This window comes from Electrona antarctica (assembly GCF_951216825.1).
Source record: "Electrona antarctica genome assembly, chromosome: 22".
Classification (NCBI taxonomy): Eukaryota; Metazoa; Chordata; class Actinopteri; order Myctophiformes; family Myctophidae; genus Electrona; species Electrona antarctica.
The window spans coordinates 13332335-13358477 of record NC_136805.1 but is presented as its reverse complement, the minus strand read 5'-3'; the positions used below and the strand labels follow the sequence as shown (position 1 = coordinate 13358477).

Genomic DNA, 26143 nt, shown 5'->3' with positions numbered 1-26143 from the left:
GTATAATGTTATTTTCAATCCGTCCTATAACGGAAACTGATATTGTTTTCCATGTGACATAGTAGATTTACCTATCTGTCGTATCGTAATATGTCATAAATGTATTGTGCTAGTATATCAATGTAACTCAGAGGTGCTGTGGATGAAACTTACAGGGGTGAGTGAGCCAAAAGAGTTTGAGAGCCTCTGCAGTAGATAGCTGACCAGAGGGAGGCTGCTATTACTGTATATATGAATGTTTATGACTGTATCTCTGACCACTGCACTGCAGTTGACACTGCACTCCAGTGTCTCTAAGGACATGTATCTCCTTGCTGTCGGGCAGAAAGGAACCTAAACCTTGTATTGTATTTCCATATTCCATATTTCCATGTTCTTTGAATCTACTCTGAGTCCTCAGTAGGGATGGTATTAATATGGCCAAAATGATTGTGATCTTATCACAATACATTAAATTATATATTAAAATAAATTGCTTAAACGCCTTAAAATGTCACCCTATTATCCATATTCTGGGGGGAACATTGATGCATTGTACATCCGCTATGGCAAGATTTTGTGGCAACGGTCCAATTACAGTGCCAACTCAGCTCCCGTGTATGACGGACACACGCTATGATTTATTGTGAGCGTGTTTTAATCATGATAAACGCAGTGCTAGCACCTCTACCTTGGCAGGCTACAGTCCTCCTGAGTGCCAAACCCCAAATCCCTTGGCTCAGGTACCACAGACACAGACACTTTATTGATCCCGAGGGAAATTCCTTTTTCCCCTTTACATCCTTCTCCACAGGTTTCATCCCTGTGTGCAGTCTGGGCGTGTCTCAGGTGGGGAGGATGAACTTCGGTAAGGACGTGAGCACTCTGAAGTACTTCACCATCTGTGGCCTGCAGGAGGGCTTCGAGCCCTTCGCCGTCAACATGAACCGAGACATCACCATGTGGCTCAGCAAGAGGCTGCCCCAGTTCATACCTGTCCCACAACACCACGAGCACATTGAGGTGAGTAGAGGCTGCCCCAGTTCATACCTGTCCCACAACACCACGAGCACATTGAGGTGAGTGCATGGAAGGAATAATCACTCTTTATTGGCCCAGAGAGGGGGATAATCCGTTCTCTCAGTCTCTCAACAAAAGATACACATAATATACAACACAACTTAAAAACAATACATAGGGCGGTGGTGGCTCAGGGGTAGAGTGCCTGGATGGTAACCGTAAGGTTGCCAGTTCGAACCCGGGCTCCCCCAGAGTTACTGTCGAAGTGTCCTTGAGCAAGACACTGAACCCCTAATTGCTCCCGATGTGCTAGTTGGTGCCTTGCATGGTTTCCGCTGCCATCGGTGTATGAATGGGTGAATGTAATGCACAATCTCTGTAAAGCACCTTGGATAAAGGCGCTATATAAATGCACCATTTACCATTTAGAGTCCCCAAAGTACAAAACCAACATATCAGCGAGGCAGTTTGTTTAGCGCTGCCATGGCTGTGTGGACAAAAGTCCAACAAAAACAAACTTCTCTTATCGGGGTTCCCTGACCTCTTATCGGGGTTCCCTGACACAAAACCTATATCACTTTGGGGATCCTTGTCATGAGAATGCTTGAGAACCACTCACTGGTTTAACTGACCGACAGCTGAATCCATGCAAAAACACTTGTGTCCAAGTGTTTTTGCTTGTCTCCTATACTGTAGCAACGTGCGTGTTGTGAATGTGTTGTTGTCAGCTTTCTCATCAAAAGCTGAGAAAGCTTCAGTACTATACGGATGTTTGTTTGTATTCACTCCCCTGTCTTTTCCTCCCCTCTCTCCATCTTGTCCTCTAACAGGTGACGAGGCTAGACGGAACGGTGGAAACGCCTCCGTGCCTGAAGGTCACACAGAGGTCGTTTGGGTCGCAGAACAGTAACACCGACATTGCCTTTTACCGACTGAGCATGCCTGTAGAGTGTGCAGACTTCTTCTCCAAATCCGCAGGGGCCACGTTGCCGGCCAACGGTGCCCTCTTCTCACCCAAGAAGGTAAAGGGAAATGTATTGATTGTTTTTATAAAGATCTGATCTTGATAGATGTGGTATAATAATAAGGTAAAAGGTAAGTCTAATGTCTTTGTTTGTACAATAATGTCTCTCCATGGCTAAACAAAAAAAACATTAGGCTACAAACTGTAGGCCACATGGGTTTTCAAACTCAATTCCGAATAAACAAGTCATAGGGCCCTTATAAGAGGTCAACTCTACTGTGAATAATACCTAAGAAAATAGTTGTGAACCCTAACAGACCTGACATAATGAGACATGAGGGAGACCCATAACGGTGGACAAATACCGGTAATAAATACGGTACATACACAGGGGAGGACCAGCACAAATAACTAACTAAACATCAACTGACCAAATCCCAATCCCCCTTTCTATCAAATGGTATGGTCTTTGGCTTGGGCCTTCTGCATAAAAGCTGGCTCCACCCATATAGCCCCATCTTTAGCCATATTCCAGGAAGAAGCAGCTAGGTAACTCAAACTCAAACTCAGGCAAATTCATATAAACTGGGTGTGCAACTGTACAGTACTGTACAGGACACCTCCCAGAGACCACTCTCCCATCCAGATCAGGGGTGCTGCAGTGGAAAGGGTCACATGTTAAAGACCTCACCTGTGCAGTACAGACAGACGGGTGGTGAAGAAAGCACAACGCCGCCTCTACTTCCTGAGAAGACTCAAGAAAGCTGGCACGGGCCCCAAAGTCCTAAAAGCTTTCTACAGAGGCACCACAGACTGAGAGCATTCTGACTGTGTGAACAGCCGAACGCATCAGCGGATGTGATCTCCCCCCCATCGAAGCCCTCTACGACGATCGTTGTGTCAGCAAGGCTCGTGGAATTATGAAAGACCCAATCCATCCCAACCGCAGACTGTTTGAGATGCTGCCGCATGGAAAACGTTTTTCCATGCGTCTCAAAGCCACTGAAAACAAACTGCAAAAAAGCTTCTTTCCCCCGAATTATCAGATACATGAACGAACTGATAAGAACAAGAGCGAAACCGGGCAAAGGAACCCCCCCCCCCCCCCTCCCCCCTTTCTTGCACTATCAGGCTGTAATTGCACCTTTTAAACAAAAAAAACTAAAATTGTGTTGTATATATGGAACATAACGTACTGTGAAGCTTTTCACATAGTTTACATACCTTTGCTACTACAGGGAAAACATGCACATGTACGTACATATGTTACTATTTTTTTATTTTTTTATTTCTTACTCTTTGAATGCTCTTTCTTGCACTCTTATTCTATCCCTTTGTTTGCTGTGCTTGCTGTGTTTTGTTGTTTGAATGTTATGCTATCTATCAGCAATGCAGCTATCTGCTGCATTGTCTGTAAGGAAGCCAAACAAAAAATAGTTTTACTCTTATGTACCTGTACACAAGATGTAAGTACAACCTTGAACCTTGTGCATACTCAATAACAATACACGGTACTAAACAAATCAAACTGGTTGTCTTTCATGCATTCTAAGTGTCTAACACTGAGAATAACTAAACAAAGTTTAGTGGCATGGTTGAGAGTGCAGTCTTAGGGCCGATTCATACTCCTATTTTACCGCTGTTTCGGCGCTGTAGTGCCGAAATGATTTCGGCTCGTCAGAAATTTTCAGTAGCACCGAAGAGCCGACTTTAGGACGGTACCCGCCCCCCCGAACCTAAAATGACGTCACATTGTAGGCTCTACAGAGCCGAACCGACTTTTATTCGGCTCTAAAATAGGAGTATGAATCGCGCCTTAGCTTATGTGGTTGTGGTCACAGCCATCAGTGAACTTCGACCTGCGTGGAGGCTTAACTACTGTGTGGAGGAGTGGATAGCCGCAAGCAACTACTTGTTATGTGCATCAGTTGCAATACCCTCCACTGACAGCCCAATCATAAAACAGAAAGGTCCTATCTCATTGTATTGAACTGATGTCAACAGATTTGATTGACTATTAATTTGGTTGTTTATTTATTCATTTATTTGGCTCCATCCACAGCTGGACTGTGACTGGACAGTTGCCAAGCAATACACAAACAATATCCTGCACTCCAGCTTGCTACTTTGTGCAAGTCTACAGTACTAGTGGTTCTCAATAGTGTGGTCCAGTGACCCTCAGGGTTCCTTGAGGGGGTTCCAAATGTACCCTTACAGGGAGAGCAAAGACAAAAATAAAACAGAAAAGCTATACACATACTGTAGCATAACCACAAGTAAGACGCGTGAACGCGGGAAGCGAACGCAGCTCGTAAATTGCAATAACAACAATTAGAATAAATTACGTACTTTTTTTTAAGTTAAGTTTTTTTAAGTCAAGTTTTTTTTTAAGTTTTGTTTTTAAGTTAAGTTTTTTTTAAGTTAAGTTTTTTTTTAAGTTAAGTTGTGTGTGTGTGTGTGTGTGTGTGTGTGTGTGTGTGTGTGTGTGTGTGTGTGTGTGTGTGTGTGTGTGTGTGTGTGTGTGTGTGTGTGTGTGTGTGTGTGTGTGTGTGTGTGTGCGTGCATGCATGTGTGTGTTTTTGTGTGTGATACAGCTGCGCCCTCTGGTGGTGGGCGGGTGGTGTTACAGCGTGACACACAGACAGACAGACAGACAGACAGACAGACAGACAGACAGACAGACAGACATGATCTGCTGGGTCTCATAGTAAATGCTCACTGCGTTCGCAATCACTGCGTTCGCAATAATCCATAGCATATACACATAGATTATCCCCTGGTCTATCCTTGGCCTCGTCCTTTTACCCTTTGCACCAAATCTCTTTGTACAAGTTTGTACTATTGGCTATTATCGGATATTATAGATAGCCTATTATGAGATGCCCACAATTGGGACGCTACAGTGGTGGTTAAAAATAAATGAAGTGAACCATTATGTGTTGTGTTTGCCTATGATTTCTCTTCATGTGTGTTCATCCATTTTTCTTCCAGGAGCTGGAGGACTTTGAGACGGTGTCAGACTTTGAGGTTCTGATGAAGTCAGCTCACGGTCACTTGGGCTCCAATGGGCAGGAGAAGGATGAATTCAATAACCACAAAGATTATAACCAAGAGAAACCTTCCAAACTCAAACAGAGGTAACCTCCATCCTCTCTGTGTCGCTGTAAATCTACCAGCTGTCTGTCTCACATTAGTCCTGATTTATTTACAGTACATACGTTGGCATAAGAGTAATATCCCTTTTTACCTCCATTATGATGAATTCCTGTTCTGTTCTTTGTCTATATAGAAGTGTCTATTTGTACGTCTCTAAATGTTTTGATGAATTGAACATGGTGGACCCTGTTGCAAACAAGTGTAATGCTTAATTGGGTCGTCCACTCACAGTTAACAGCCTTTGTATTGAGTTTGTGCTTGAAATGTACTGTAATTCTGCAAACTGTTAATACAATTTTCAATCAATCAATTGTACGGCCCGCGGGCCAAATAGGGCCCGCCGGCTGTCTCTGACCGGCCCGCGAAAGATTACTTGATAATCAGAAAATAAAACATACTTTCTAATTTCCTTATGGGTGGACTAAAACCGCATCGCTTTTATTTTGAAGCCCATGTATTCTCACAGTGCACACAATCTGCACGTCAACTGTGCACGTGAATTGTGTGTGATTGTCTTCCTTCCTTCACCCCCCTCATATGCGAAAATATCGGCTTTTTGGATTTATTGTTGACAACAACGTCGGTGAATGCAAATAGCCATGAAGCATGCAGCTCCACAACACGGTAGGTGCAGGCGCATGCTTTGATTACCAAACTTCCTCGCAGGAGGACAAGTTAAATCCCATTATGCTTCATTGCTTTATTTAACACGCCTCGCCAATAAAGTTAAGATGTTTTAAGATGCTGCCGTATGGCGTTGTTGCGCCCAGAATGTGGCAGGCTTCTAAAGTTCAGAACGCTTGGGCGATGCGCCGTGAGCTTGTGGATCGTCTGTTTTCGGCACACGAGTCGACACCGTTGTACCACAAAGTAAATCTGGCAGAACGAAAGTGCACACATCAACATACAGCGCCTGCCAGGCTGCCAAGTCTCAACAATACCATCACTGGTTGGCTTATTATTGTTTTCAGAACGTCGTTGTTTAATGGTTGTGACTCAACACTCATCTCTCGCTGATAGTAAGCAGCGCGCCATGGGTTGTGAAAGTGGCACCTCCAGGGTCCTCCGAATGGAACTATTAAGAGAGCTACCTCTAATGTTCTCATTGTTAAAAGAAAATGCTAGTATTTACAGGACTTTTTGTTTACCATTGCTTTGCAAAACAATGCCATTTACTGCTTTTTATATAGAAATAAAATTGATATTATGTATAATTAAGTTCAGCCTTTTGGCCCGGCCCTCCAAAATATTTTCTGTTTCTCATGTGGCCCCTTGGGAAAAAGAATTGCCCACCCCTGGGCTACACAATGCTGTTTTTTTTGTGGCTTTCGCCTTTATTTTATATTTTTTACATGGAGGGACAGACAGTAGGCTGACAGGAAATGGGGAGAGAGCTTGGGGGGAAGACATGCAGTAAAGGCCGTCGGGATCGGGAGTCGAACCCGCGGCACACTGCCAGGCTGGATTACCAGCCAAGGTGCCTGGACCACTGAGCCATGGCCCAGGCCAATGCTGTTGTTTTTGAGGGGTGCAGCCACTCCTAGGAACAGCAATGTCTGTCCCTCCCTATGTCTGTCTGTATGTCCGTATGAATGTTTAGGGTACCAACAGGGGGCGCTGTTTCGCCACTCATTTCTTTCTTAACCCATTTTGGGCGAGAACCCCTTTTGGTGTTTTAAACATGTTATAATTTAGCTATTGAAAAATAGCAGATCTACAAGCTCATAGCGCGCCACCGAGTGGTGCGCTACGAGCTTGTAGGTCTGCTATTTTTGAAAAATCGTGAAAATATTTATTTCAGAAAACTGGAGGATTTAGAAGATTTCTTTTAAATTTCGAGTTCTGTTATTTATTATTTTATGTATCTACTAACTAAGGCATATGTCTTTCTTTTCCATGGTTTATGTACTGTACATTATGCCTTCAGAAATGTATTGCTGTATCATCACAGTGTACATTTATGAACCCTGTAGATTTATGTTGAAGAGGACGAAGCCAGACAACACCAGCACCTCCTCCACCCGTCTGTCAGAGGAGGTGATGGCAGATGAAAGAGACGATTATGATTTCCTCATGCAGACCTCCACTGTAAGAAACATGCACGCACGCGCGCGCGCACACACACACACACACACACGCACACGCACACGCACACGCACACGCACTCGCACACACACACACACACACACACACACACACACACACACACACACACACACACACAATCAAGTACACACACAATCAAGTACACACACGAGTACAATCGATCGATACAAACAATTGTCTTGGCGCTTTGCCCTTTTGACAGTAATTATATAATTCATTGTCTGTTTTTCGCTTGAGGATCAGGAATTTTCATGGCGTTATACAGCATTTAAAATAATGTTAACCTTTATTTTACCTGGTCATTAATGATCACTTGTCGTTTGATCGGTCATCTCTTTTTCAAGACTTCAAGACTTGGCCAAAATGTCAGCATTTAACGGACACAAGACACAAAATGACAAGAACATAAAAGGCAAACTAATTGGATTGGCGGCTAAATGAGAGTCTAGGGTGGTTGCTGGGGAGGGTGGTTGCTGGGGAGAGAAAGTCTTATTAATGAATCTGTGGGTCTCTCTCCGCCTGTCCCTCCAGTATTACTACTCAGTGCGGATCTTCCCGGGCCAGGAGCCCAGCAGTGTGTGGGTGGGCTGGGTCACTTCAGACTTCCACCAGCACGATGCAGCCTTCGAGCTGCACAAGGTTCGAACCGTCACCGTCACCCTGGGAGACGAGAAGGGCAAAGTGCACGAGAGGTCAGTAGGAGTGCAGAACCAGGACAGCTGGTGCTAAAGCAGTGGTTCTCAAACTCTTTTAATTTCAAGGACCTCCTTGAGAGGATATTGAAACCAAATGGATGTTTATGGGTCCATTTGGTAGGGGTGTCAAAAAAAATCGATTCGAATTCGAATCGCGATTCCCGATTCAAAATCGATTCATAATTTCCAAAAATCGATTTTCTTTTAATTTTTCTTTTTTAAATTATTATCATTATTATTATTTTTGGTTACAGTTACAGGAGTTTTCACTACATGGTGTTTGTGCTATGAAATGTAAGCTTACCCTAATCACAGTAAACATCATGTCTTAAGTCATTTTCAAGTTACTGTAGTCACTTCAGTTCAAGACTGGAGTAGATTGTGATGAAATCCTATGTATTGAATCGAGAATCATTTTGAATAGAAAATCATTTTGAATCTGAAAAAAAAATGCTTTTGAATTTAAAAAAAAATCGTTTTTGGATTGAGAATCGAGTTGAATCGAAAAAAATGATTTTGAATCGAATCGTGACCCCAAGAATCGGAATCGAATCGAATCGTGGGACACCCAAAGATTCACAGCCCTACCATTTGGTTCCTTTTGTAATCTCAGAGGTACAAACCTGTACATTTGGAGCCCCTCAAAGAACCCGAAGGGTCCCTAAACCCCAATTTGAGAACTACTGCACTACAGCATGGTCGGTGTGAACCCCCCACTGTTCACTTTCAGTGGCTTCAATGCAATCGCATTTACTTGGAGACATTCTTTACATTGAATGTGCTCATCTTTTAGGTCACGTATAGAATTATGGTTGGTTTTTAATGCCGTGTGAATCATCATCTCTCTCCAGCATAAAGCGCAGTAACTGCTACATGGTCTGGGCTGGGGAAAGCACAAGTCCCGGTCAGACAAGGAATAACAACGGCTTGGAGATCGGCTGTCTGGTGGACACGGCGAGCGGACTGCTAAACTTCACCGCCAACGGCAAGGAGCTCCTCACTTATTACCAGGTACTGTTTGTCTGACCTTTGTTCATCAGTTCTCCACAAACAGCTCCGACCCCTCGCCTCTTTATGTCCTTCCTCCTTTTGCTTTTCATTCACTTCCTCCATTCCTTCATTTATCCTCCCTTATTACCTTCCTGCCTCCCTCCTTCCCTCCTTCCTTTCATCCTTCCCTTCCTCTTTTCCTTTTTTTACCAGCTGCTTGAAAAGCATGCTGGGCTATAAACGCTCGTGATGGCTTCCGCGACCAATATCTCATTGGATGCCGTACTTACGACCTGGCGTCCTGATTGGCTGCCTCGTCTCTAGGCAACCAGACACTTTTTGCCTCTAGGTGACCTCTCAGCCGTGGGATGCTAGCTAGCTAGCGTGTGTGTGTGTGTGTGTGTGTGTGTGTGTGTGTGTGTGTGTGTGTGTGTGTGTGTGTGTGTGTGTGTGTGTGTGTGTGTGTGTGTGTGTGTGTGTGTGTGTGTGTGTGTGTGTGTGTGTGTGTGTGTGTGTGTGTGTGTGTGTGTGTGTGTGTGTGTGTGTGTGCGCCTGCATATTGCTGAAAATAGCCGATCAGAACGTGTTGCCGGCCCTCGCTGGCGCGGTGTGTGAGTCCCCCTCGCTGGCGCGGTTCCCCCAGTTGTGTCGCACAAACAGGCTCTGTGTGTGTCGTTCAAACCGCGATGCGCTGTTTTTGTGTGTTTATAGGAGATAACACATTCTGCAGATATAATAAGGCAGCTGGTAATTAATTGATGTTCATCGATTCTTGTTTCTCGCCTAGCTCCCTTCTATCTGTCCTTCTTCCCCTTCCCATTCCCTTACTTCCTCTCGTCTTTGCTTCTTTCTACATTTCTTACTTCCTGTACCTAAATCCCGATTATGCGGTTTAATCCCATTATGCTAAATGTATTCCAAAGTGGGGCTGCCAGGCCCATTGTGTGCCCTCTGAAGTGGGGCTGCCAGGCCCATTGTGTGCCCTCTGAGGGAAAAGACAGCCCTGAAACCCTATTAGTGTCACCTGACATGACAATTTAGGCCATTTGTGGCAGAATGAGGGAAGAGAGGTGTCCTCCCTATACTTCAGTTATTTTTAGCCTGTGTGGGGTCATAAAGTAAAAGTAAGGTATCACTTAGTAGGTTGGCATTTGATGAATCTGTATCTGTGTTGTGCTACATTTCCTTGGCTGTGCTTGGCAGGATACAGTCAGCGGGAAAGAGGGAGCTAGGCTAGACTCGGATAATAAATTGCGTAATTATTTGCGGGGTTTTTTGGGTGGGGGAACCAAGTATTAATCCATGTAGGATAAGCCTTCAGTGTTTTCCCTGCAGCATTGTGTGTGTGTGTGTGTGTGTGTGTGTGTGTGTGTGTGTGTGTGTGTGTGTGTGTGTGTGTGTGCGTGTGCGTGTGCGTGCGCGTGTGCGCGCGTGCTATTAGCTTTTGCTCCATATCTGTCCTTAGTCTTGCCATAGTTATGGGTTGAATGCCAGTACTAGTTTGCAATACTACTTGTTTTTGGCGGTTTATCATAATAGTAGTGTTAATGCAATGTATTATTAGAGACATTTGGCAAATTTCAAATAATTTCATCATTATTTTCTCAACAGCGGTGGTCATTTTCTTGCTGCAGTGATGAATCAATGAGATATGTATATTTGTTTAAATAAATAAAACACATTGCCTTGATTTGTCTCTGTAGGTGGAGCCAAGTACCAAGTTGTTTCCAGCTGTTTTCGCTCAGGCCACCAGCCCCAACGTCTTCCAGTTTGAGTTAGGTCGTATAAAGGTAAATACTATGTAACCCGCTGTAATTACATCACCTGCTTTAATTACACAACCCGCTTCAATTACTTCAGTCTTTATTAGTAGCTTAATGACTAGTATTTTTTTTGTCCAATGTATTTGTGTTTAACCCATTTCGGGCGGGAACCCCTTTTGGTGTTAGCATTATGTTATACTTTAGCTATTGAAAAATAGCAGATCTACAAGCTCATAGCACGCCACCGAGTGGCGCGCTGAGCTTGTAGGTCTGCTATTTTTGAAAAATCGAAGAACCACTGACATAGAAACATAGCTTTTTCAGAAAACTGTCAGGATGTAGAAGACCTTTTTAGAATCTGATCTCAGGTCAAAATGGGTTAAGTTCATAAAGTTAACATAAGTATGGATTTGTTTTTACGTCCGGATACCCCCAGGACAGGCTTCAGATGCGCCTCCTCAGGAGACTTGGCTCAGATCTGAACCCATTTGATTTGGCGTTAGGGACCCGTTGCGACCACAGGCAGGGTTCGAACCCGCAACCTTCCGCATGAAAGGCATATGCTCTAACCTCTAACTATTCAGGATTCCAATTCAAATATGGCAAAAATAGCAGATCTCCAAGCTCAAAACGCACCACAATGCGCACCACACTGCGTGAGCTTGTATTTTTGCCATTTTTGTGTGACGAATATGAATGACAAAGTAGGGCATTCATTTACAAAAGAAAAGGTTAAAATACAGAGTTTCTGCCAGATATGCAATCTGGCACTCTGAAGTGAATTTGGAAATATAGTGGCCCTCTCCCACTATCAAAGTTACCTTAGTCAAGGTTGAATGTTTTTTAGTTGGTGCGTTTAACAGTGAAAACTCCACTCACAGACTTCATGTCTCTCAAACTCCACTCTATTGATTGATTGATTGAAATATTTATTAACAGTTTGCAGAATTACAGTACATTTCAAGCACAAACTCAATACAAAGGCTGTTAACTGTGAGTGGACAACCCAATTAACACATTGAGAGCCCACGCAAAACTGCCCAAAATCACTTTCACCTAGAAAATCCATTCACATTTTTTATAATTCAGCTGACTGTGGAGACACATGCTGGAACTTTTTACTTTGAAATGTTTTATAGTTTCTGAGTTATTTAATTTAAAACACAAAGAGGGTCCACCATGTTCAATTCATCAAAACCGTGAAACTATGTTTCTTTATGAAATAATACCTTTCAACCTTTATCTGTATATCTTATCTTCTAGAATGTGATGCCTCTATCAGCTGGTCTGTTTACGAGTGAGAGAAAGAACTCCGTTCCCCAGTGTCCTCCACGACTACACATCCAGTTCCTCACTCCTGTGCTGTGGAGTCGGGTTCCCAACCACTTCCCTAAGGTACATTTACTGTAGAGTCGGTCGGACCCACGGTTGTCCAGAACCGCCACAAAAGGCCTCTGCCCGGGCTCTGGACAGGGCCCCTGCCCAGGGTCCATATATGGAGCTGGCCTGTTGTGACATCACAGCACTCCATATTTGGGCATTTCTGACAAAGAACTCCATAAGCTGGCCTGTTCTGACATCACAACACTCCATATTTGGGCATGCCAAACACAGAACTCCATATATAGTAATAAAGGGACAAATACAGAAATATCCATATATGGGTATAACAGGGACACAGACAGACGGGTGGAACGGGTACTCTGACACGGGTACAATAGGTATTGCATAGCCGGGGGGGGGGGGGGGGGGGGGGGGGGGGGGGGCATTGATCCCCAACTTCCATCTTTACCGACTATAGTACTTGAAGAACGCACATCTGGGCCGCATGTTATCGTTATCACTGCTCCAACATCTAGTGTGCAATATCTTAACATACTCCTCTCCACCATGGATGTACAGTATAGGCTATTATCGTTTGTGATTTATTCAAAATGGTTTTAATTGGGAAATGTCTATGATTTTGCTTGGATTAACGTTTTGCTGAAATTTATTTTATGCTTTATGCTTTGTTAATGTGAACCTTTCAGTATATTTTTTTAAAGTTGCATCCGTATCAGTCCTCATGATAGGATTGTTAAGGCAAGTTCAATCTGGTGGTAGTTATTTGCAGAAGACATTATTATGGCGCCATCTATGGGCGCATGTTCCTGTTGCATTCTCCCAACATCTCTAAAGACATCCTAAACGTTACCTTGTACCCAAACTAAATTTACCGTGCATGCATGGTGTACTGCGGTTTTACAACAGCTAAAGGGCTTGAAGGCACTCCGCTCCACGTCATGCCCCACAACACTCCTTCTGTTCTGTTCTACATAGCCCCGTGTGGCCTTTCAATCATCAATGTTCAATCTATGTTATCATCAATAGCAGAATGTTGACATCCCTACAAGACTGAATGAATGTGGACTGTATATACATTTTGGTTCTGTTGTGTCCTCAGGTTTCTGTATCCAGAGTGAATGACAGACTTGGCTGGTTGGTTCAGTGTAACGAACCACTGCAGTTCATGTCCCTGCATATACCGGAGGAAAACAGGTATGCACGCATGCACACGCACGCACACGCACACGCACCACAAAACAAACACGATTCATTCACTCATGAATGACTTAATTCATTGCTTGCTTCCCCTGTCTCTCAGGTCTTTGGATATCTTGGAGTTGTCTGAGCAGAAGGACTTGTTGAAGTTTCACTACCACACCCTGCGTCTGTACTCTGCTGTCTGCGCTCTGGGCAACAACCGCGTGGCCCACGCCCTCTGCTCCCATGTGGACGAAGCCCAGCTCCTCCAGGCCATAGAGAATAAGTACATGCCAGGTAATAGGCATACATGCCAGATAATAGAAATCTCCTTGCCACATAGAGTAACTACATGCCAGATAATAGAAATCTCCTTGCCTCAGAGAATAACTACATGCCAGATAATAGAAATCTCCTTGCCACAGAGAATAACTACATGCCAGATAATAGTAATCTCCTTGCCACAGAGAATAACTACATGCCAGATAATAGAAATCTCCTTGCCACAGAGAATAACTACATGCCAGATAATAGTAATCTCCTTGCCACAGAGAATAACTACATGCCAGATAATAGTAATCTCCTTGCCACAGAGAATAACTACATGCCAGATAATAGAAATCTCCTTGCCACAGAGAATAACTACATGCCAGATAATAGTAATCTCCTTGCCACAGAGAATAACTACATGCCAGATAATAGAAATCTCCTTGCCACAGAGAATAACTACATGCCAGATAATAGAAATCTCCTTGCCACATAGAGTAACTACATGCCAGATAATAGAAATCTCCTTGCCACATAGAGTAACTACATGCCAGATAATAGAAATCTCCTTGCCACATAGAGTAACTACATGCCAGATAATAGTAATCTCCTTGCCACAGCGAATAACTACATGCCAGATAATAGTAATCTCCTTGCCACAGGGAATAACTACATGCCAGATAATAGTAATCTCCTTGCCACATAGAGTAACTACATGCCAGATAATAGTAATCTCCTTGCCACATAGAGTAACTACATGCCAGATAATAGAAATCTCCTTGCCACAGGGAATAACTACATGCCAGATAATAGTAATCTCCTTGCCACATAGAGTAACTACACGCCAGATAATAGAAATCTCCTTGCCACAGAGAATAACTACATGCCAGATAATAGTAATATCCTTGCCACAGAGAATAACTACATGCCAGATAATAGTAATCTCCTTGCCACAGAGAATAACTACATGCCAGATAATAGTAATCTCCTTGCCACATAGAGTAACTACATGCCAGATAATAGTAATCTCCTTGCCACAGAGAATAACTACATGCCAGATAATAGTAATCTCCTTGCCACAGAGAATAACTACATGCCAGATAATAGTAATCTCCTTGCCACAGGGAATAACTACATGCCAGATAATAGAAATCTCCTTGCCACAGAGAATAACTACATGCCAGATAATAGTAATCTCCTTGCCACAGAGAATAACTACATGCCAGATAATAGTAATCTCCTTGCCACAGAGAATAACTACATGCCAGATAATAGAAATCTCCTTGCCACAGAGAATAACTACATGCCAGATAATAGAAATCTCCTTGCCACATAGAGTAACTACATGCCAGATAATAGAAATCTCCTTGCCACATAGAGTAACTACATGCCAGATAATAGAAATCTCCTTGCCACATAGAGTAACTACATGCCAGATAATAGTAATCTCCTTGCCACAGCGAATAACTACATGCCAGATAATAGTAATCTCCTTGCCACAGGGAATAACTACATGCCAGATAATAGTAATCTCCTTGCCACATAGAGTAACTACATGCCAGATAATAGTAATCTCCTTGCCACATAGAGTAACTACATGCCAGATAATAGAAATCTCCTTGCCACAGGGAATAACTACATGCCAGATAATAGTAATCTCCTTGCCACATAGAGTAACTACACGCCAGATAATAGAAATCTCCTTGCCACAGAGAATAACTACATGCCAGATAATAGTAATATCCTTGCCACAGAGAATAACTACATGCCAGATAATAGTAATCTCCTTGCCACAGAGAATAACTACATGCCAGATAATAGTAATCTCCTTGCCACATAGAGTAACTACATGCCAGATAATAGTAATCTCCTTGCCACAGAGAATAACTACATGCCAGATAATAGAAATCTCCTTGCCACAGAGAATAACTACATGCCAGATAATAGAAATCTCCTTGCCACAGAGAATAACTACATGCCAGATAATAGAAATCTCCTTGCCACAGAGAATAACTACATGCCAGATAATAGACCCTGGTTTTCATGTGGAATGTGGTTGTTTGTCATGCTCTCCAGGACTACTCCGTACCGGCTACTACGACCTCCTCATCGACATTCACCTGAACAGCTACGCCACGGCGCGCCTCATGATGAACAACGAGTACATCGTTCCCATGACCGACGAGACCAAGAGCATCAAGATGTTCCCGGACGAGAAGAAGAAGCATGGCCTCCCCGGCATCGGCCTCAGCACCTCGCTGCGGCCCAGGATGCACTTCACCTCGCCCAGCTTCGTCTGCGCCACATGGAGCCGCACCAGCGCGTCCGGGATCAGCGCCGCCAGCTCGGACTGCTTCCAATATAGCCCAGAGTTCCCGCTGGAGACCCTGAAGACCAAGACCATCGAGATGCTGACCGAGGCCGTGCGTGAGGGCAGCATGCACGTGCGCGACCCCATCGGGGGCAGCACGAAGTTCCTGTTCGTGCCGCTCATCAAGCTGTTCTACACGCTGCTCATCATGGGCGTGTTCCACAACGGCGACCTGAAGAACATCCTGCAGCTCATCGAACCCTCCGTGTTCTCGGAGGACGGCGGCGGAGGCGGCGAAGGGGAGGCGGAGCCCACCAAGGACAAGCAGGGGGACAAGGAAGGGGAGGCCGGCGATAAGGGAGGGGAGGTCGACAACAAGGGAGCAGAGGGATTAGCAGGATTGGAGGAAGGGGGTAGGAAAGCGCCTAAGGAAGGTCTGCTGCAGATGAAGCTGCCTGAGCCAGTGAAGCTACAGGTGAGGGCTGGAATGTGATGGACTCTCCTTTGAGAACCACTAGTTTCTGTGGCCATGGTGTTTACATAGATTTGCCTGTTTTCCACAGATGTGTCATCTGCTGCAGTACCTGTATGACTGCCAGGTGCGGCACCGCATCGAGGCGGTCGTCGCCTTCTCCGACGACTTCGTAGCCTGTCTCCAAGACAACCAGAGGTTTCGCTACAACGAGGTCATGCAGGCACTCAACATGTCTGTGTCACTCACGGCCAAGAAAACCAAAGAGTTCAGGTCGCCACCGCAAGAGCAGGTGAGACCTCATGGCCACTTTCACAGCATCTGACATGCTGACAAATATTTTCAGTTAGGTGTGGAGTCAGTTTATCTTTTTCCAATTGCTGCTACTATACACTGACTGTCATGTATACTGTATAGATGTCTTATTTTTATTTTATTTTTTCTTTCCTATCATTATTGTTGTTATCAATCAATCAATTTAATTATGCCACATACAATTCTTACAAATGTAGTATTTCTAAAAATGCAGTGAAATGCATGCACGTGGCGTTTTGGTTTTTGAGGTGTGCTAGCCCCTCCTATGCCCAGCGTTGTGTGTTTGTGTGTACCCCATAGCGATGATTTGATTGGCTGAGCAATGTGTGTACCCCATAGCGATGATTTGATTGGCTGAGAATGTGTGCACCCCATAGTGATGATTTGAGCACGGAATGTGTTGTATGATGATGTATGATGATAAGAACGCCCCTCACTTCACACGAGTGTGATTTTGTTTATCTTTTTATTATCTTTTCTTACCTACATTTAACACAATCAACGGCCAATGAAGGCCCCCAGTAGACATTGTCAGGGCGTCAAACCCAGTACCGCGTGGTCCAGTTTCCCAGAAGGGCCCCTGCAGCCCACCGGCCCAATGTCTAATTTGGCCCTGAGCACTGAGCAGAGATTACATGATCAGTCTGCATAATTTGAAGATCACGGGGGAAACCAGTAGTGGCGAGGTGCTGACCACAGGAGATAAAACTCGGCTCAGCTCGTAGTCACGATGCTAGAAACTTTTTAATAAACCAACGTTTCGGCAAGCAGGTTGCCTTCTTCAGGGTATGATGAAAGGTAGGATGAAACGAAACAGAAAGTCTTTGGTGGAGCAACACTAGAGGTGTGTATAGAAGGCAGGTAAAACCATGAGAACAAGGCCTTCTCACTTCTAACCATGAAACCCCCTGCAGATCAACATGCTGCTGAACTTCAAGGATGAGAAGCAAGAGTGTCCCTGTCCTGATTTTATACGAGAACAACTGATGGACTTCCATGACGATCTCATGATACACTGTGGTACTGTTCTGGTGGCTTACACATGTTATATTTAATTATTATGTGTGTATACAGTATATGTACTGTATATATTATAACTCGAGCGATGATGATGCGATGTGAAAACATCACATCAACACATGCAGACTCCTGGATCGCCACCTGAATCCATCCTATTCAGCATCCACCTTCAATGGATTCATTGCATTGCATGTTAAGGCATTCATTGCCAAAATCATTGCAGAAGCAAATAGCGACATTGAGTTAGCATTGACAGTGTTCATAATATAAGCACATCATTAAAATGCAATATTTAAAGGTTTTGATCTGTTGATAATCACGTATCCCTGTGTTGTTCCTCTAGGTATCGAGATAGATGAGGAGAAGGCGAGCGACGCCGACAGTGACTTCACCATTCGCGGTCGTCTCCTTAGGCTGGTGGAGAGCGTGGCTTCTCTTCACAGGAAGTTGGCCGACCACCTGCCCAAGAAGAAAAAAGACAAGAAACCCAGTGAGTGTTCCGCCCCGACGTCTAGACCTCTTCCAGCAGCGGCAGACAGAACACTGTGACCAGTGTAGCAGTGAAATGTTGTCTGTGATGGACCATTAAAGGCCGGTCCAGATACTGCCTCCGGGAAAATGTCATAATTCCCTCTTGTTCGGGAAATAAGAAAAGCGTAGCATCTCTGAATGGCATGAATGGCAGTGTTGCCAAGTCTGCTTATTGGCTATTTTCAGTGTGTGTGTTTCAAAAGTGTGTGTGTGTGTGTGTGTGTGTGTGTGTGTGTGTGTGTGTGTGTGTGTGTGTGTGTGTGTGTGTGTGTGCGTGTGCGCGTGTGTGGATGCTGGCAGCTCCATTGTGTTAACGGCTCAATGTGTGAATGGACGCGGTGATTGTCCGGTGAATTTAAGTGGACGTGACGTGTTGATGCTGCTTCTATTGTTGACGAGTGGAGCCTCCCCTCCTCCGTTTCAAGGGGTTTCGGAGGGAGAGCTTTTGACTTGGAAATATTCACACTTCCATGATCAATGGCTCATTTACACAAACAAAACATAAACATCTCTTCAGTAATTGTAGTCAACAAGCTACATCTGGCATTGATCATTGCATCTCCCACGGACTGTCCCTGTGTCCTCCCATACTTACACCACATACTAGTGGCAGCGGTGGCCGAACGGATAGCGGCGCGGTCTAGATACCGGAAGATTCCCAGTTCGAACCAGCCGTCCGACACGTTAAAATTACCACCGCTGAAATGCCCTTGAACAAGGCATCAACCACTACGATGAAATGTGTTCTATGAGCAGGGCCTGGCTGGAAACAAGTTCTTGAGCTTAGCCCAGATACCCTGGGTAAATATAGATTTCATTTCATTTCATTTCATTACTTTAGTGGGAGGAGTAGTGTGTGAACTGTGAACGCATTTAAAACATATCCCCCGGACTAGTAGGCTACTGTAATATTCTCACAGAATATCCTAGTGTTGATATTGGATTTATTATACCTCAGTTATCTCTACTCTTGGCTGATGCATGTACTATAGTACTACAGGGGGTGTGTCATCAAACAACACACCCAACCGACCAATCACACTCTCCGGGGTCCCCGGAGTAGATTTCAGTGAGTCACAACCTCTAGGAGTGCAGATTTCTGATAATTTTTTTCTCGGGAGAATGCTCTTCAGAAATTGCGAGTGACTTAATTTCCTACTTAAACCGAACATTCCCAAAGAAAACATTGGCCGTATGGACCGGCCTTATTGAAGAGCTGTAGCCTGTATTTCACATAATGAAGAGCTGTATTTCATGTAATGAAGAGCCCTATTTCACATAATGAAGAGCTGTATTTCATGTAATGAAGAGCCCTATTTCACATAATGAAGAGCCCTATTTCACATAATGAAGAGCCCTATTTCACACAATGAAGAGCTGTATTTCACGTAATGAAGAGCTCTATTTCACGTAATGAAGAGCTCTATTTCACGTAATGAATTAAATGGCGTATTTCACTTAACTCTTTGAGAGTTTCAAGGATTTCTATATAGTTTTTAGACTTCTCTATGGCAGAATGGCGTTTTTGAATGATTTATTGAAAATTCTCTGTTGTGAATGTGTGACAACAAAAGACCTTCAGAGAAAGCTTGGCTTGTCTGCTTCCAGGAAAAAAATGAACTGAGTTGATAAAATGTTTAGTTTTTGTGTTGGAAGCCATTTAAAAGAGCCTGCATTTACACTGGGTAGTGTTTCTAGGACAACAAAAAAAGTTATGCCCGGTTGAAGTTTTATTTTCTAAATAACTTTTTTTCTGCTGGGCGTACATAGCCATGCAATATCTCATTTTAAAGGGTGAGTTGTCTAGTTCAATTAAAATGAAATAAAAAGTTTCTCACATGTACCACTGTAGATATTTTGCCATCTATAAATAGCATGGTCAGTCATGATCAATCTGACCTATCCAGCTAAAAGTCCCCCTAGCTCTAAAATGGAACATCATATAAACTCAATTCTTTTTTGGGGTAAAAGTAGACATTCTAACGCACATTTTGATATATACCATGTTTACATAGTCTTACCAGTACCTTGTCTATTCATGCATGTATCTCAAAAACCTGTTGTGAAGAAACAGTTTTGATAAAAAACACATCCAAGGACATTGTTTTGATATGACTTTGTGCCCATGATATGTATCAAAATATAGACTTGAATGTATACTGTATTATAACAAAAAATTGGGTTCTTACCATCTACCGTTACAGAGTAAATCACAGTTGAAACTCGCTTAGTCAAACCATAAACCTCAGAATAGTGAACAAAATAGCCATGACAGGTCTAACTCATTGTAAAAGCGTCTTTTATTTTTTATGACTACTAACATAATACAATTATAATAAATATTACAGAAAATAAATAGGCCTACATACAAAACAGTTGTCCCCAAACTCCCCAGTGTCCCCAAACCACTGCATTCCAGTTGTTCTTGACGGTGTGTGTGTGTGTGTAGGCTAAATTAAAAAACAACAACAACTGAAATGAATGAATGCATCCGGTTCAGTGTCGGAGAACTCCATCGCAGTCTTGACTCTTCGTCTTCATCATCATCATCATCATCATCATCATCATCATCCTCCTCCTCCTCCTCATCTGATGCCAGTTCTAAATATATAAAAATAAACATTTAGCTGTAGTCAGCCCGGCCAATAGCCAGTTGGGGGGGGGGGGGGGGACGTAGGCTATCTGACATCATCGTCATCATCATCATCACACGGAGACACACTAAACAATGTACAATCATGATTGTATACAATATACAATGAATGCGATTATCATGCAAGCTCAGACGTCAATGAAACGTCATACAGATCTTATATAATACGCTACTGTTAGCTTCACTCCCCGTCCCCCCTCCGATCCTTGTAGCAAGGTCATCATAACCACGCGTTGCTTCAGTAAACGATGCATGTTTGTTCTCCGTCTTTGTAGACAGTAAATAAAAGGAGCGAACATTACTCTAAAGATCAGATCGCCTATAAGGCACGCTACAATATAAAATACTTGTACTGCCATGCGTGCATGCCTGCTACGATACATTTGTACTGCACCAACCAACCGATCGACACCAACCCCCCCTCCAGCCATTAGCCAGCACCAATGCACCAACCCCCCCATTAGCCAGCACCTTTGGTGCTGGCTAATGGCTGAGGGCCATCGTGGTGAGTCATTCTGGCGTCATGATCTGACTAGTAGTAGTAATTATCCAAGCATCTATTTGTAGCGATCATCTTATGATTTCTGATCACTATAGAAGGGCATTTTCTACAATAAGATTACCTCAAAACATTCCGGGTTGATCGTCTTCTTCAATGGTTTCCCGGTATAGCTCATCGGACGACGATGGGGAGACAATGAAAAAAGGAGGGAGGGAGCAGCGAGTCTCGCTGTAAGCACTGGACCAGGGCTACTCCGCCTGGAGAAGGCGACTGGGACGCGTATGGATCAATACTACTACCACAAAACTCTCTCAAATAAATAGTACTGCTTTCAACTTTTTCTGCTAGAAAATCGCTCGGGCGAGACGGCAAAACAGGCAAAACAATAAACTATGAAGACTCCCTCTGCCCCCACTGTTTACAGGGGGTGGGACCAGCTTCCAATGGCAACACGTACACGTGTGTCACGTGACACGGGTTTTCTGGGTAATGTAGTTGGAATATAAGCTCAGGAATTTAAACAGCGCTTCGGAGCATATTAATATGTTTAGATTAATCAAAAACTAGAAAGACGCCAATTGGCGTCATTGATCATTTACGGAATTCTGATGAAGACGCCAATTGGCGTCTTTCACCTTCTAAGGGTTAATGAAGACCTATTTCACATACCGAATAGCTTTATTATACTGTATACCCCATCGTACGATGGTGTCAGTCGCCAAAACATTGCGGATCTACAAGCGTCTCTGGCCATTTACACTCAATACATCGGCTCACACTGGCCAGCTCCGTAGTAGACCCTGGTCAGTCAACCAATCAAAGCTGTGAGACATTATCGACGCGGCGTGTGTGAGCTGAGCCGCTAGACATTTCAAGAGGTACATGAGCCAAGTGGCTCACTCACAGCCTGTGAGACGTTCCACATTACTTTATGTCCATGAGCCAAAAGATCTGGCTCACGGGGGTTGTCATACACAGTCTAAATGAGGTTTAACAGCGCTCTGTGGGGTCTCGACACAACACGACAGCCTACAGTAGCGTTGGAGGGTGGAGCCTGTGTGAAATGGAGCACTTCCTTATGCTTCATTAATAGAACTGTGTGAAACAACAACTAGAGTTTAGAGCAGTGTTTCCCCGACAATGGGTAAGGACCCATTTTTATGGGTTGTGAGTAAATATCCCTTTTTTACGTTTCCTAAAAATATAAATTAAATTAATCAAATTTGAAAAACGTTTAAGAAAGTGAAAGCACCAGTCCAAAAATACACCCCAAAAATCATGTGAGGACCTCCCTGGGGGTCCCGACCCACAGGTTGAGAACCACAATCTAAACCACTGTTCTGAAAAACGTATGTTGCTATATACTGTATAGCTAAAATCTAAAATAACACAGATGCTTTGCCAGTTTTAATGAGTTAACCACTGCACAAAAACTATTAGTTCTGAAAGTGGAGTAGGTTGAAGTTAAAGTGAAGTACTGTATGTACTGTTTTTCCTACGTTTTTTTTATTTTTTATTCCGTGTCCAGTCCTTAAGTGTGTGTGTGTTTCTTTTCCCTGCAGGTACCTTACAGCAACTGATCTCAGATACCATGGTCCGCTGGGCTCAAGAGTCTGTGATTGAAGACCCAGAGCTGGTCAGAGCCATGTTTGTCCTGCTGCATCGCCAGCACGACGGCATCGGTGGACAGGTGTGTGTGTGCGTGTGTGCGTGTGTGCGTGCGTGCGTGCGTGCGTGCGTGCGTGCGTGCGTGCGTGCGTGCGTGCGCGTGTGTGAGTGTACAACTGTACATATAACATACTCCAGTAAAGTCACCATGCCGGCTTCTGATGGACATTCTCGTCAACATTTCGTCTCTCTCTCTGTGTGTGTGTGTGTGTGTGTGTGTGTGTGTGTGTGTGTGTGTGTGTGTGTGTGTGTGTGTGTGTGTGTGTGTGTGTGTGTGTGTGTGTGTGTGTGTGTGTGTGTGTGTGTGTGTGTGTGTGTGTGTGTGTGTGTGTGTGTGTGTGTGTGTGTGTGTGTGTGTGTGTGTGTGTGTGCAGGTGCGTGCCCTACCTAAGACCTACACCATCAATGCAGTGTCAGTAGAGGACACCATCAACCTGCTGGCTGCTCTGGGACAGATCAGATCTCTGCTCAGCGTTCGCATGGGGAGAGAGGAGGAGAAACTGATGATCAGAGGACTGGGGTGAGGACACTATGCAGCTTGCGCGGCCCAGTTCACAGTAGAACTCATGATCAGAGGACTGGGGTGAGGAGGACACTAGCTGGCCCGGCCCAGTTCACACACAGTAGGGATACAATGATCAACAATACCTCACCTAATGTAGCACTTAATACTAACACAAGCTCTATACAGGGTGAAATCAACATTCTCTTTAAATTAAAGGCTTAGTATGTTAACTTTGCCCTGTGTTTACATAACAAAACAACAAATACATTACCGAAGGTACTACTGTCTATGAAGAGAAGCTGAAGTAGTGATTTTCTCTTGATTTTCTCCTTATTGTTTTAAATAATAAAGGATGAAAGTTAGCCTGATGAAGACCGCATAGGCCGAAACGTTGCTGTTTCCCTATTAAAGTTTTTTCACTGCATTTGAAGACAGTGTTTGTTCTTTTTCAAATAATAAAGGGGACCTCGTGACCTCGTGACCCATAGAAATGTGTCTGTGACTGTAACCCACAAATGGGCTGAAAAGTGGTTAACCTCTTCCCCTCTCTTCTCTCACAGTGACATCATGAATAACAAGGTGTTCTACCAGCACCCCAACCTGATGAGAGCTCTGGGGATGCACGAAACCGTCATGGAGGTCATGGTCAACGTCCTGAGTGGAGGAGAGTCCAAGGTATCTTCCACGGCTCCTACAGCAGCCATATTGGAAAGCAATTGGGCTTCTTCTTTACTTCCTTCACAGGTCTCTGTTCTATTCTGGTCAGACAGAGTCAGGGTGCTGATATTGTACATGTATGTTGGCGCACTGCTACACCAGTGGGTCTCAAAGTGGGGTCCAGGGACCCTCATGGTTCCTTGAGGGGGTTCCAAATGGCCCCTTAAGGTTGTGTAACAAAATTAATGGAATCGATTTGTACACTCTCAGAGTATGAAATGGAACAGCTATAGCCTTAATTAATATAATTGGTAAGACCTGAGAAGGAATTAATTAAGGAAGAGGCACTTTTTCTTTCCAATATGGCTTCTGTTCATAGAGCCTATTGGCTCTTAAAGAGGCTTTTCAGATGTGATTTGTATTGGAGGCTACAGTGTAGAAGTTCAAGTACTTCTACCGGCAAGCATGGCGGTCTCTAGGGCTTCATTCTGGAACAGTTTCCAGTGATTACTTTCAAGTAATGTTTTCATCAAAGTGATTAGAACTGTAATATTGGGAAACAAGCAGAAATTGTAGCAATTGCAATAAATAGCACCCAGGCAAGCACATAGTTTCTCATTTGTACACTCTCAGAGTTACAGACCTGTAAGGGTCCATTTGGAACCTCCTATAGAGTGTCGCAGTCCCGCCTCCTTTCATGACAACGACAGGCCCGGAAGAGAATTCCCCATTCATTTGAGACGTTTCAAAAAGTATTTATTTAAAGACATTTAAGCCTTGGACAAAGCCAACTCTTGTTGTGACAAATCATGACAATAAACACAATGTTTTGGGCCAATCAAATAATTAGAAAGGGGGAAAAGAAATTGTACCCTGCCCTTTTCTTCTTCGGCCCAAAATGTGGGGGTTTATTGTCATGATTAAGTCACAACAAGAGTTGGCTTTGTCCGAGACTTAAAAGGTCTTTAAATAAATACTTTTTGAAACGCCTATGGTCAAAATGAATGGGGAATTCTCTTCCAGGCCTGTCGTTGTCATGAAAGGGGGCGGGACTGCAACGCTCTATAGGAATCAGTAAAAGGAACGGTTAGGGGATCGGACCGTCCTGACCAATGACCATGCATCAGAATGTGATGAGTTGGACTTGGGAGTGTGAATGTGTTGGCCAGGTGTAGATTGCAGCATTGAATAAAATAAGACCACCTCTGTCCCGCATGAAACATGTTTATTGTGTAGACCTCCCGTTAGTCTAAAACCTTTCAATTGCACTCAAGATACATGTATCTCAAAATCTATAATGGGGGGACCTGGAACAGCATGACATCTAGGGGCTTATAGACACTGTCGTCCTTTATTCATGCTGGACAGTCGTCATCTTTTACTTACGCGTGCTACCCCTTCTGGGGCATAGGCCGTCAACAAGCCATCTCCAGGCATCTCATCTCATCTTTTGTTATACGATAAATATTTAATGTCCTAACGTCTTTGTGCCAAGTCAAAGTGACATAACACAGCCGACGCGAATCGCGTATCAATACGTTATCAATTAATCAAACGTCGGGTGCGAATCACGTATCAATACGTTTCAATCACTTTTTTATAGCATACTTTCATTCATCTTTTTACCCACCCGGACAATGAAGAACCATCGCCCTATCATTGCTGCTTAGTCCCGCTCACGTGATCAGAAAAAAAAACCAGAAATCACACCCCTGTGAAGTGAGCGTTGCAACTGTTCTCTACAGTTGCGCGGTGCAACTGTAGAGAACAGTTGCACCACTCACTTCACAGGGGTGTGATTTTTATTATTACAGTAGAAGTTTACAGACCAAACTGTAAATAAAAGGTTTACATGACTTTCTGTCTCAGTCCGTATATAGCGAGCTGTAGTGAATAAGTACAGAACAGTTGCAACGCTCACTTCACAGGGGTGTGATTTTTATTATTACAGTAGAAGTTTACAGACCAAACTGTAAATAAAAGGTTTACATGACTTTCTGCCTCAGTCCGTATATAGCGAGCTGTATTGAATAAGCAGAGAACAGA

General features: G+C 43.7%; 1 protein-coding gene across 1 annotated transcript in view; it reads left to right on the top strand.

Annotated features, from left to right (window-relative positions):
• Positions 1-26143, top strand: part of ryr2a (ryanodine receptor 2a (cardiac)) — a gene marked incomplete at its 5' end in the record, with an annotated part of 316463 nt that overhangs the window by 168983 nt on the left and 121337 nt on the right. Inside the window, 17 exons of the mRNA XM_079492228.1 lie at positions 794-1002; positions 1830-2021; positions 4955-5100; positions 7093-7207; positions 7757-7917; positions 8772-8931; positions 10614-10700; positions 11937-12068; positions 13117-13211; positions 13318-13493; positions 15540-16249; positions 16338-16538; positions 17476-17581; positions 17925-18071; positions 22830-22957; positions 23310-23455; positions 24001-24115. Of these exons, the coding sequence (XP_079348354.1) occupies positions 794-1002; positions 1830-2021; positions 4955-5100; positions 7093-7207; positions 7757-7917; positions 8772-8931; positions 10614-10700; positions 11937-12068; positions 13117-13211; positions 13318-13493; positions 15540-16249; positions 16338-16538; positions 17476-17581; positions 17925-18071; positions 22830-22957; positions 23310-23455; positions 24001-24115 (3026 nt within the window). The remainder of the gene's footprint in view (positions 1-793; positions 1003-1829; positions 2022-4954; positions 5101-7092; positions 7208-7756; positions 7918-8771; positions 8932-10613; positions 10701-11936; positions 12069-13116; positions 13212-13317; positions 13494-15539; positions 16250-16337; positions 16539-17475; positions 17582-17924; positions 18072-22829; positions 22958-23309; positions 23456-24000; positions 24116-26143) is intronic.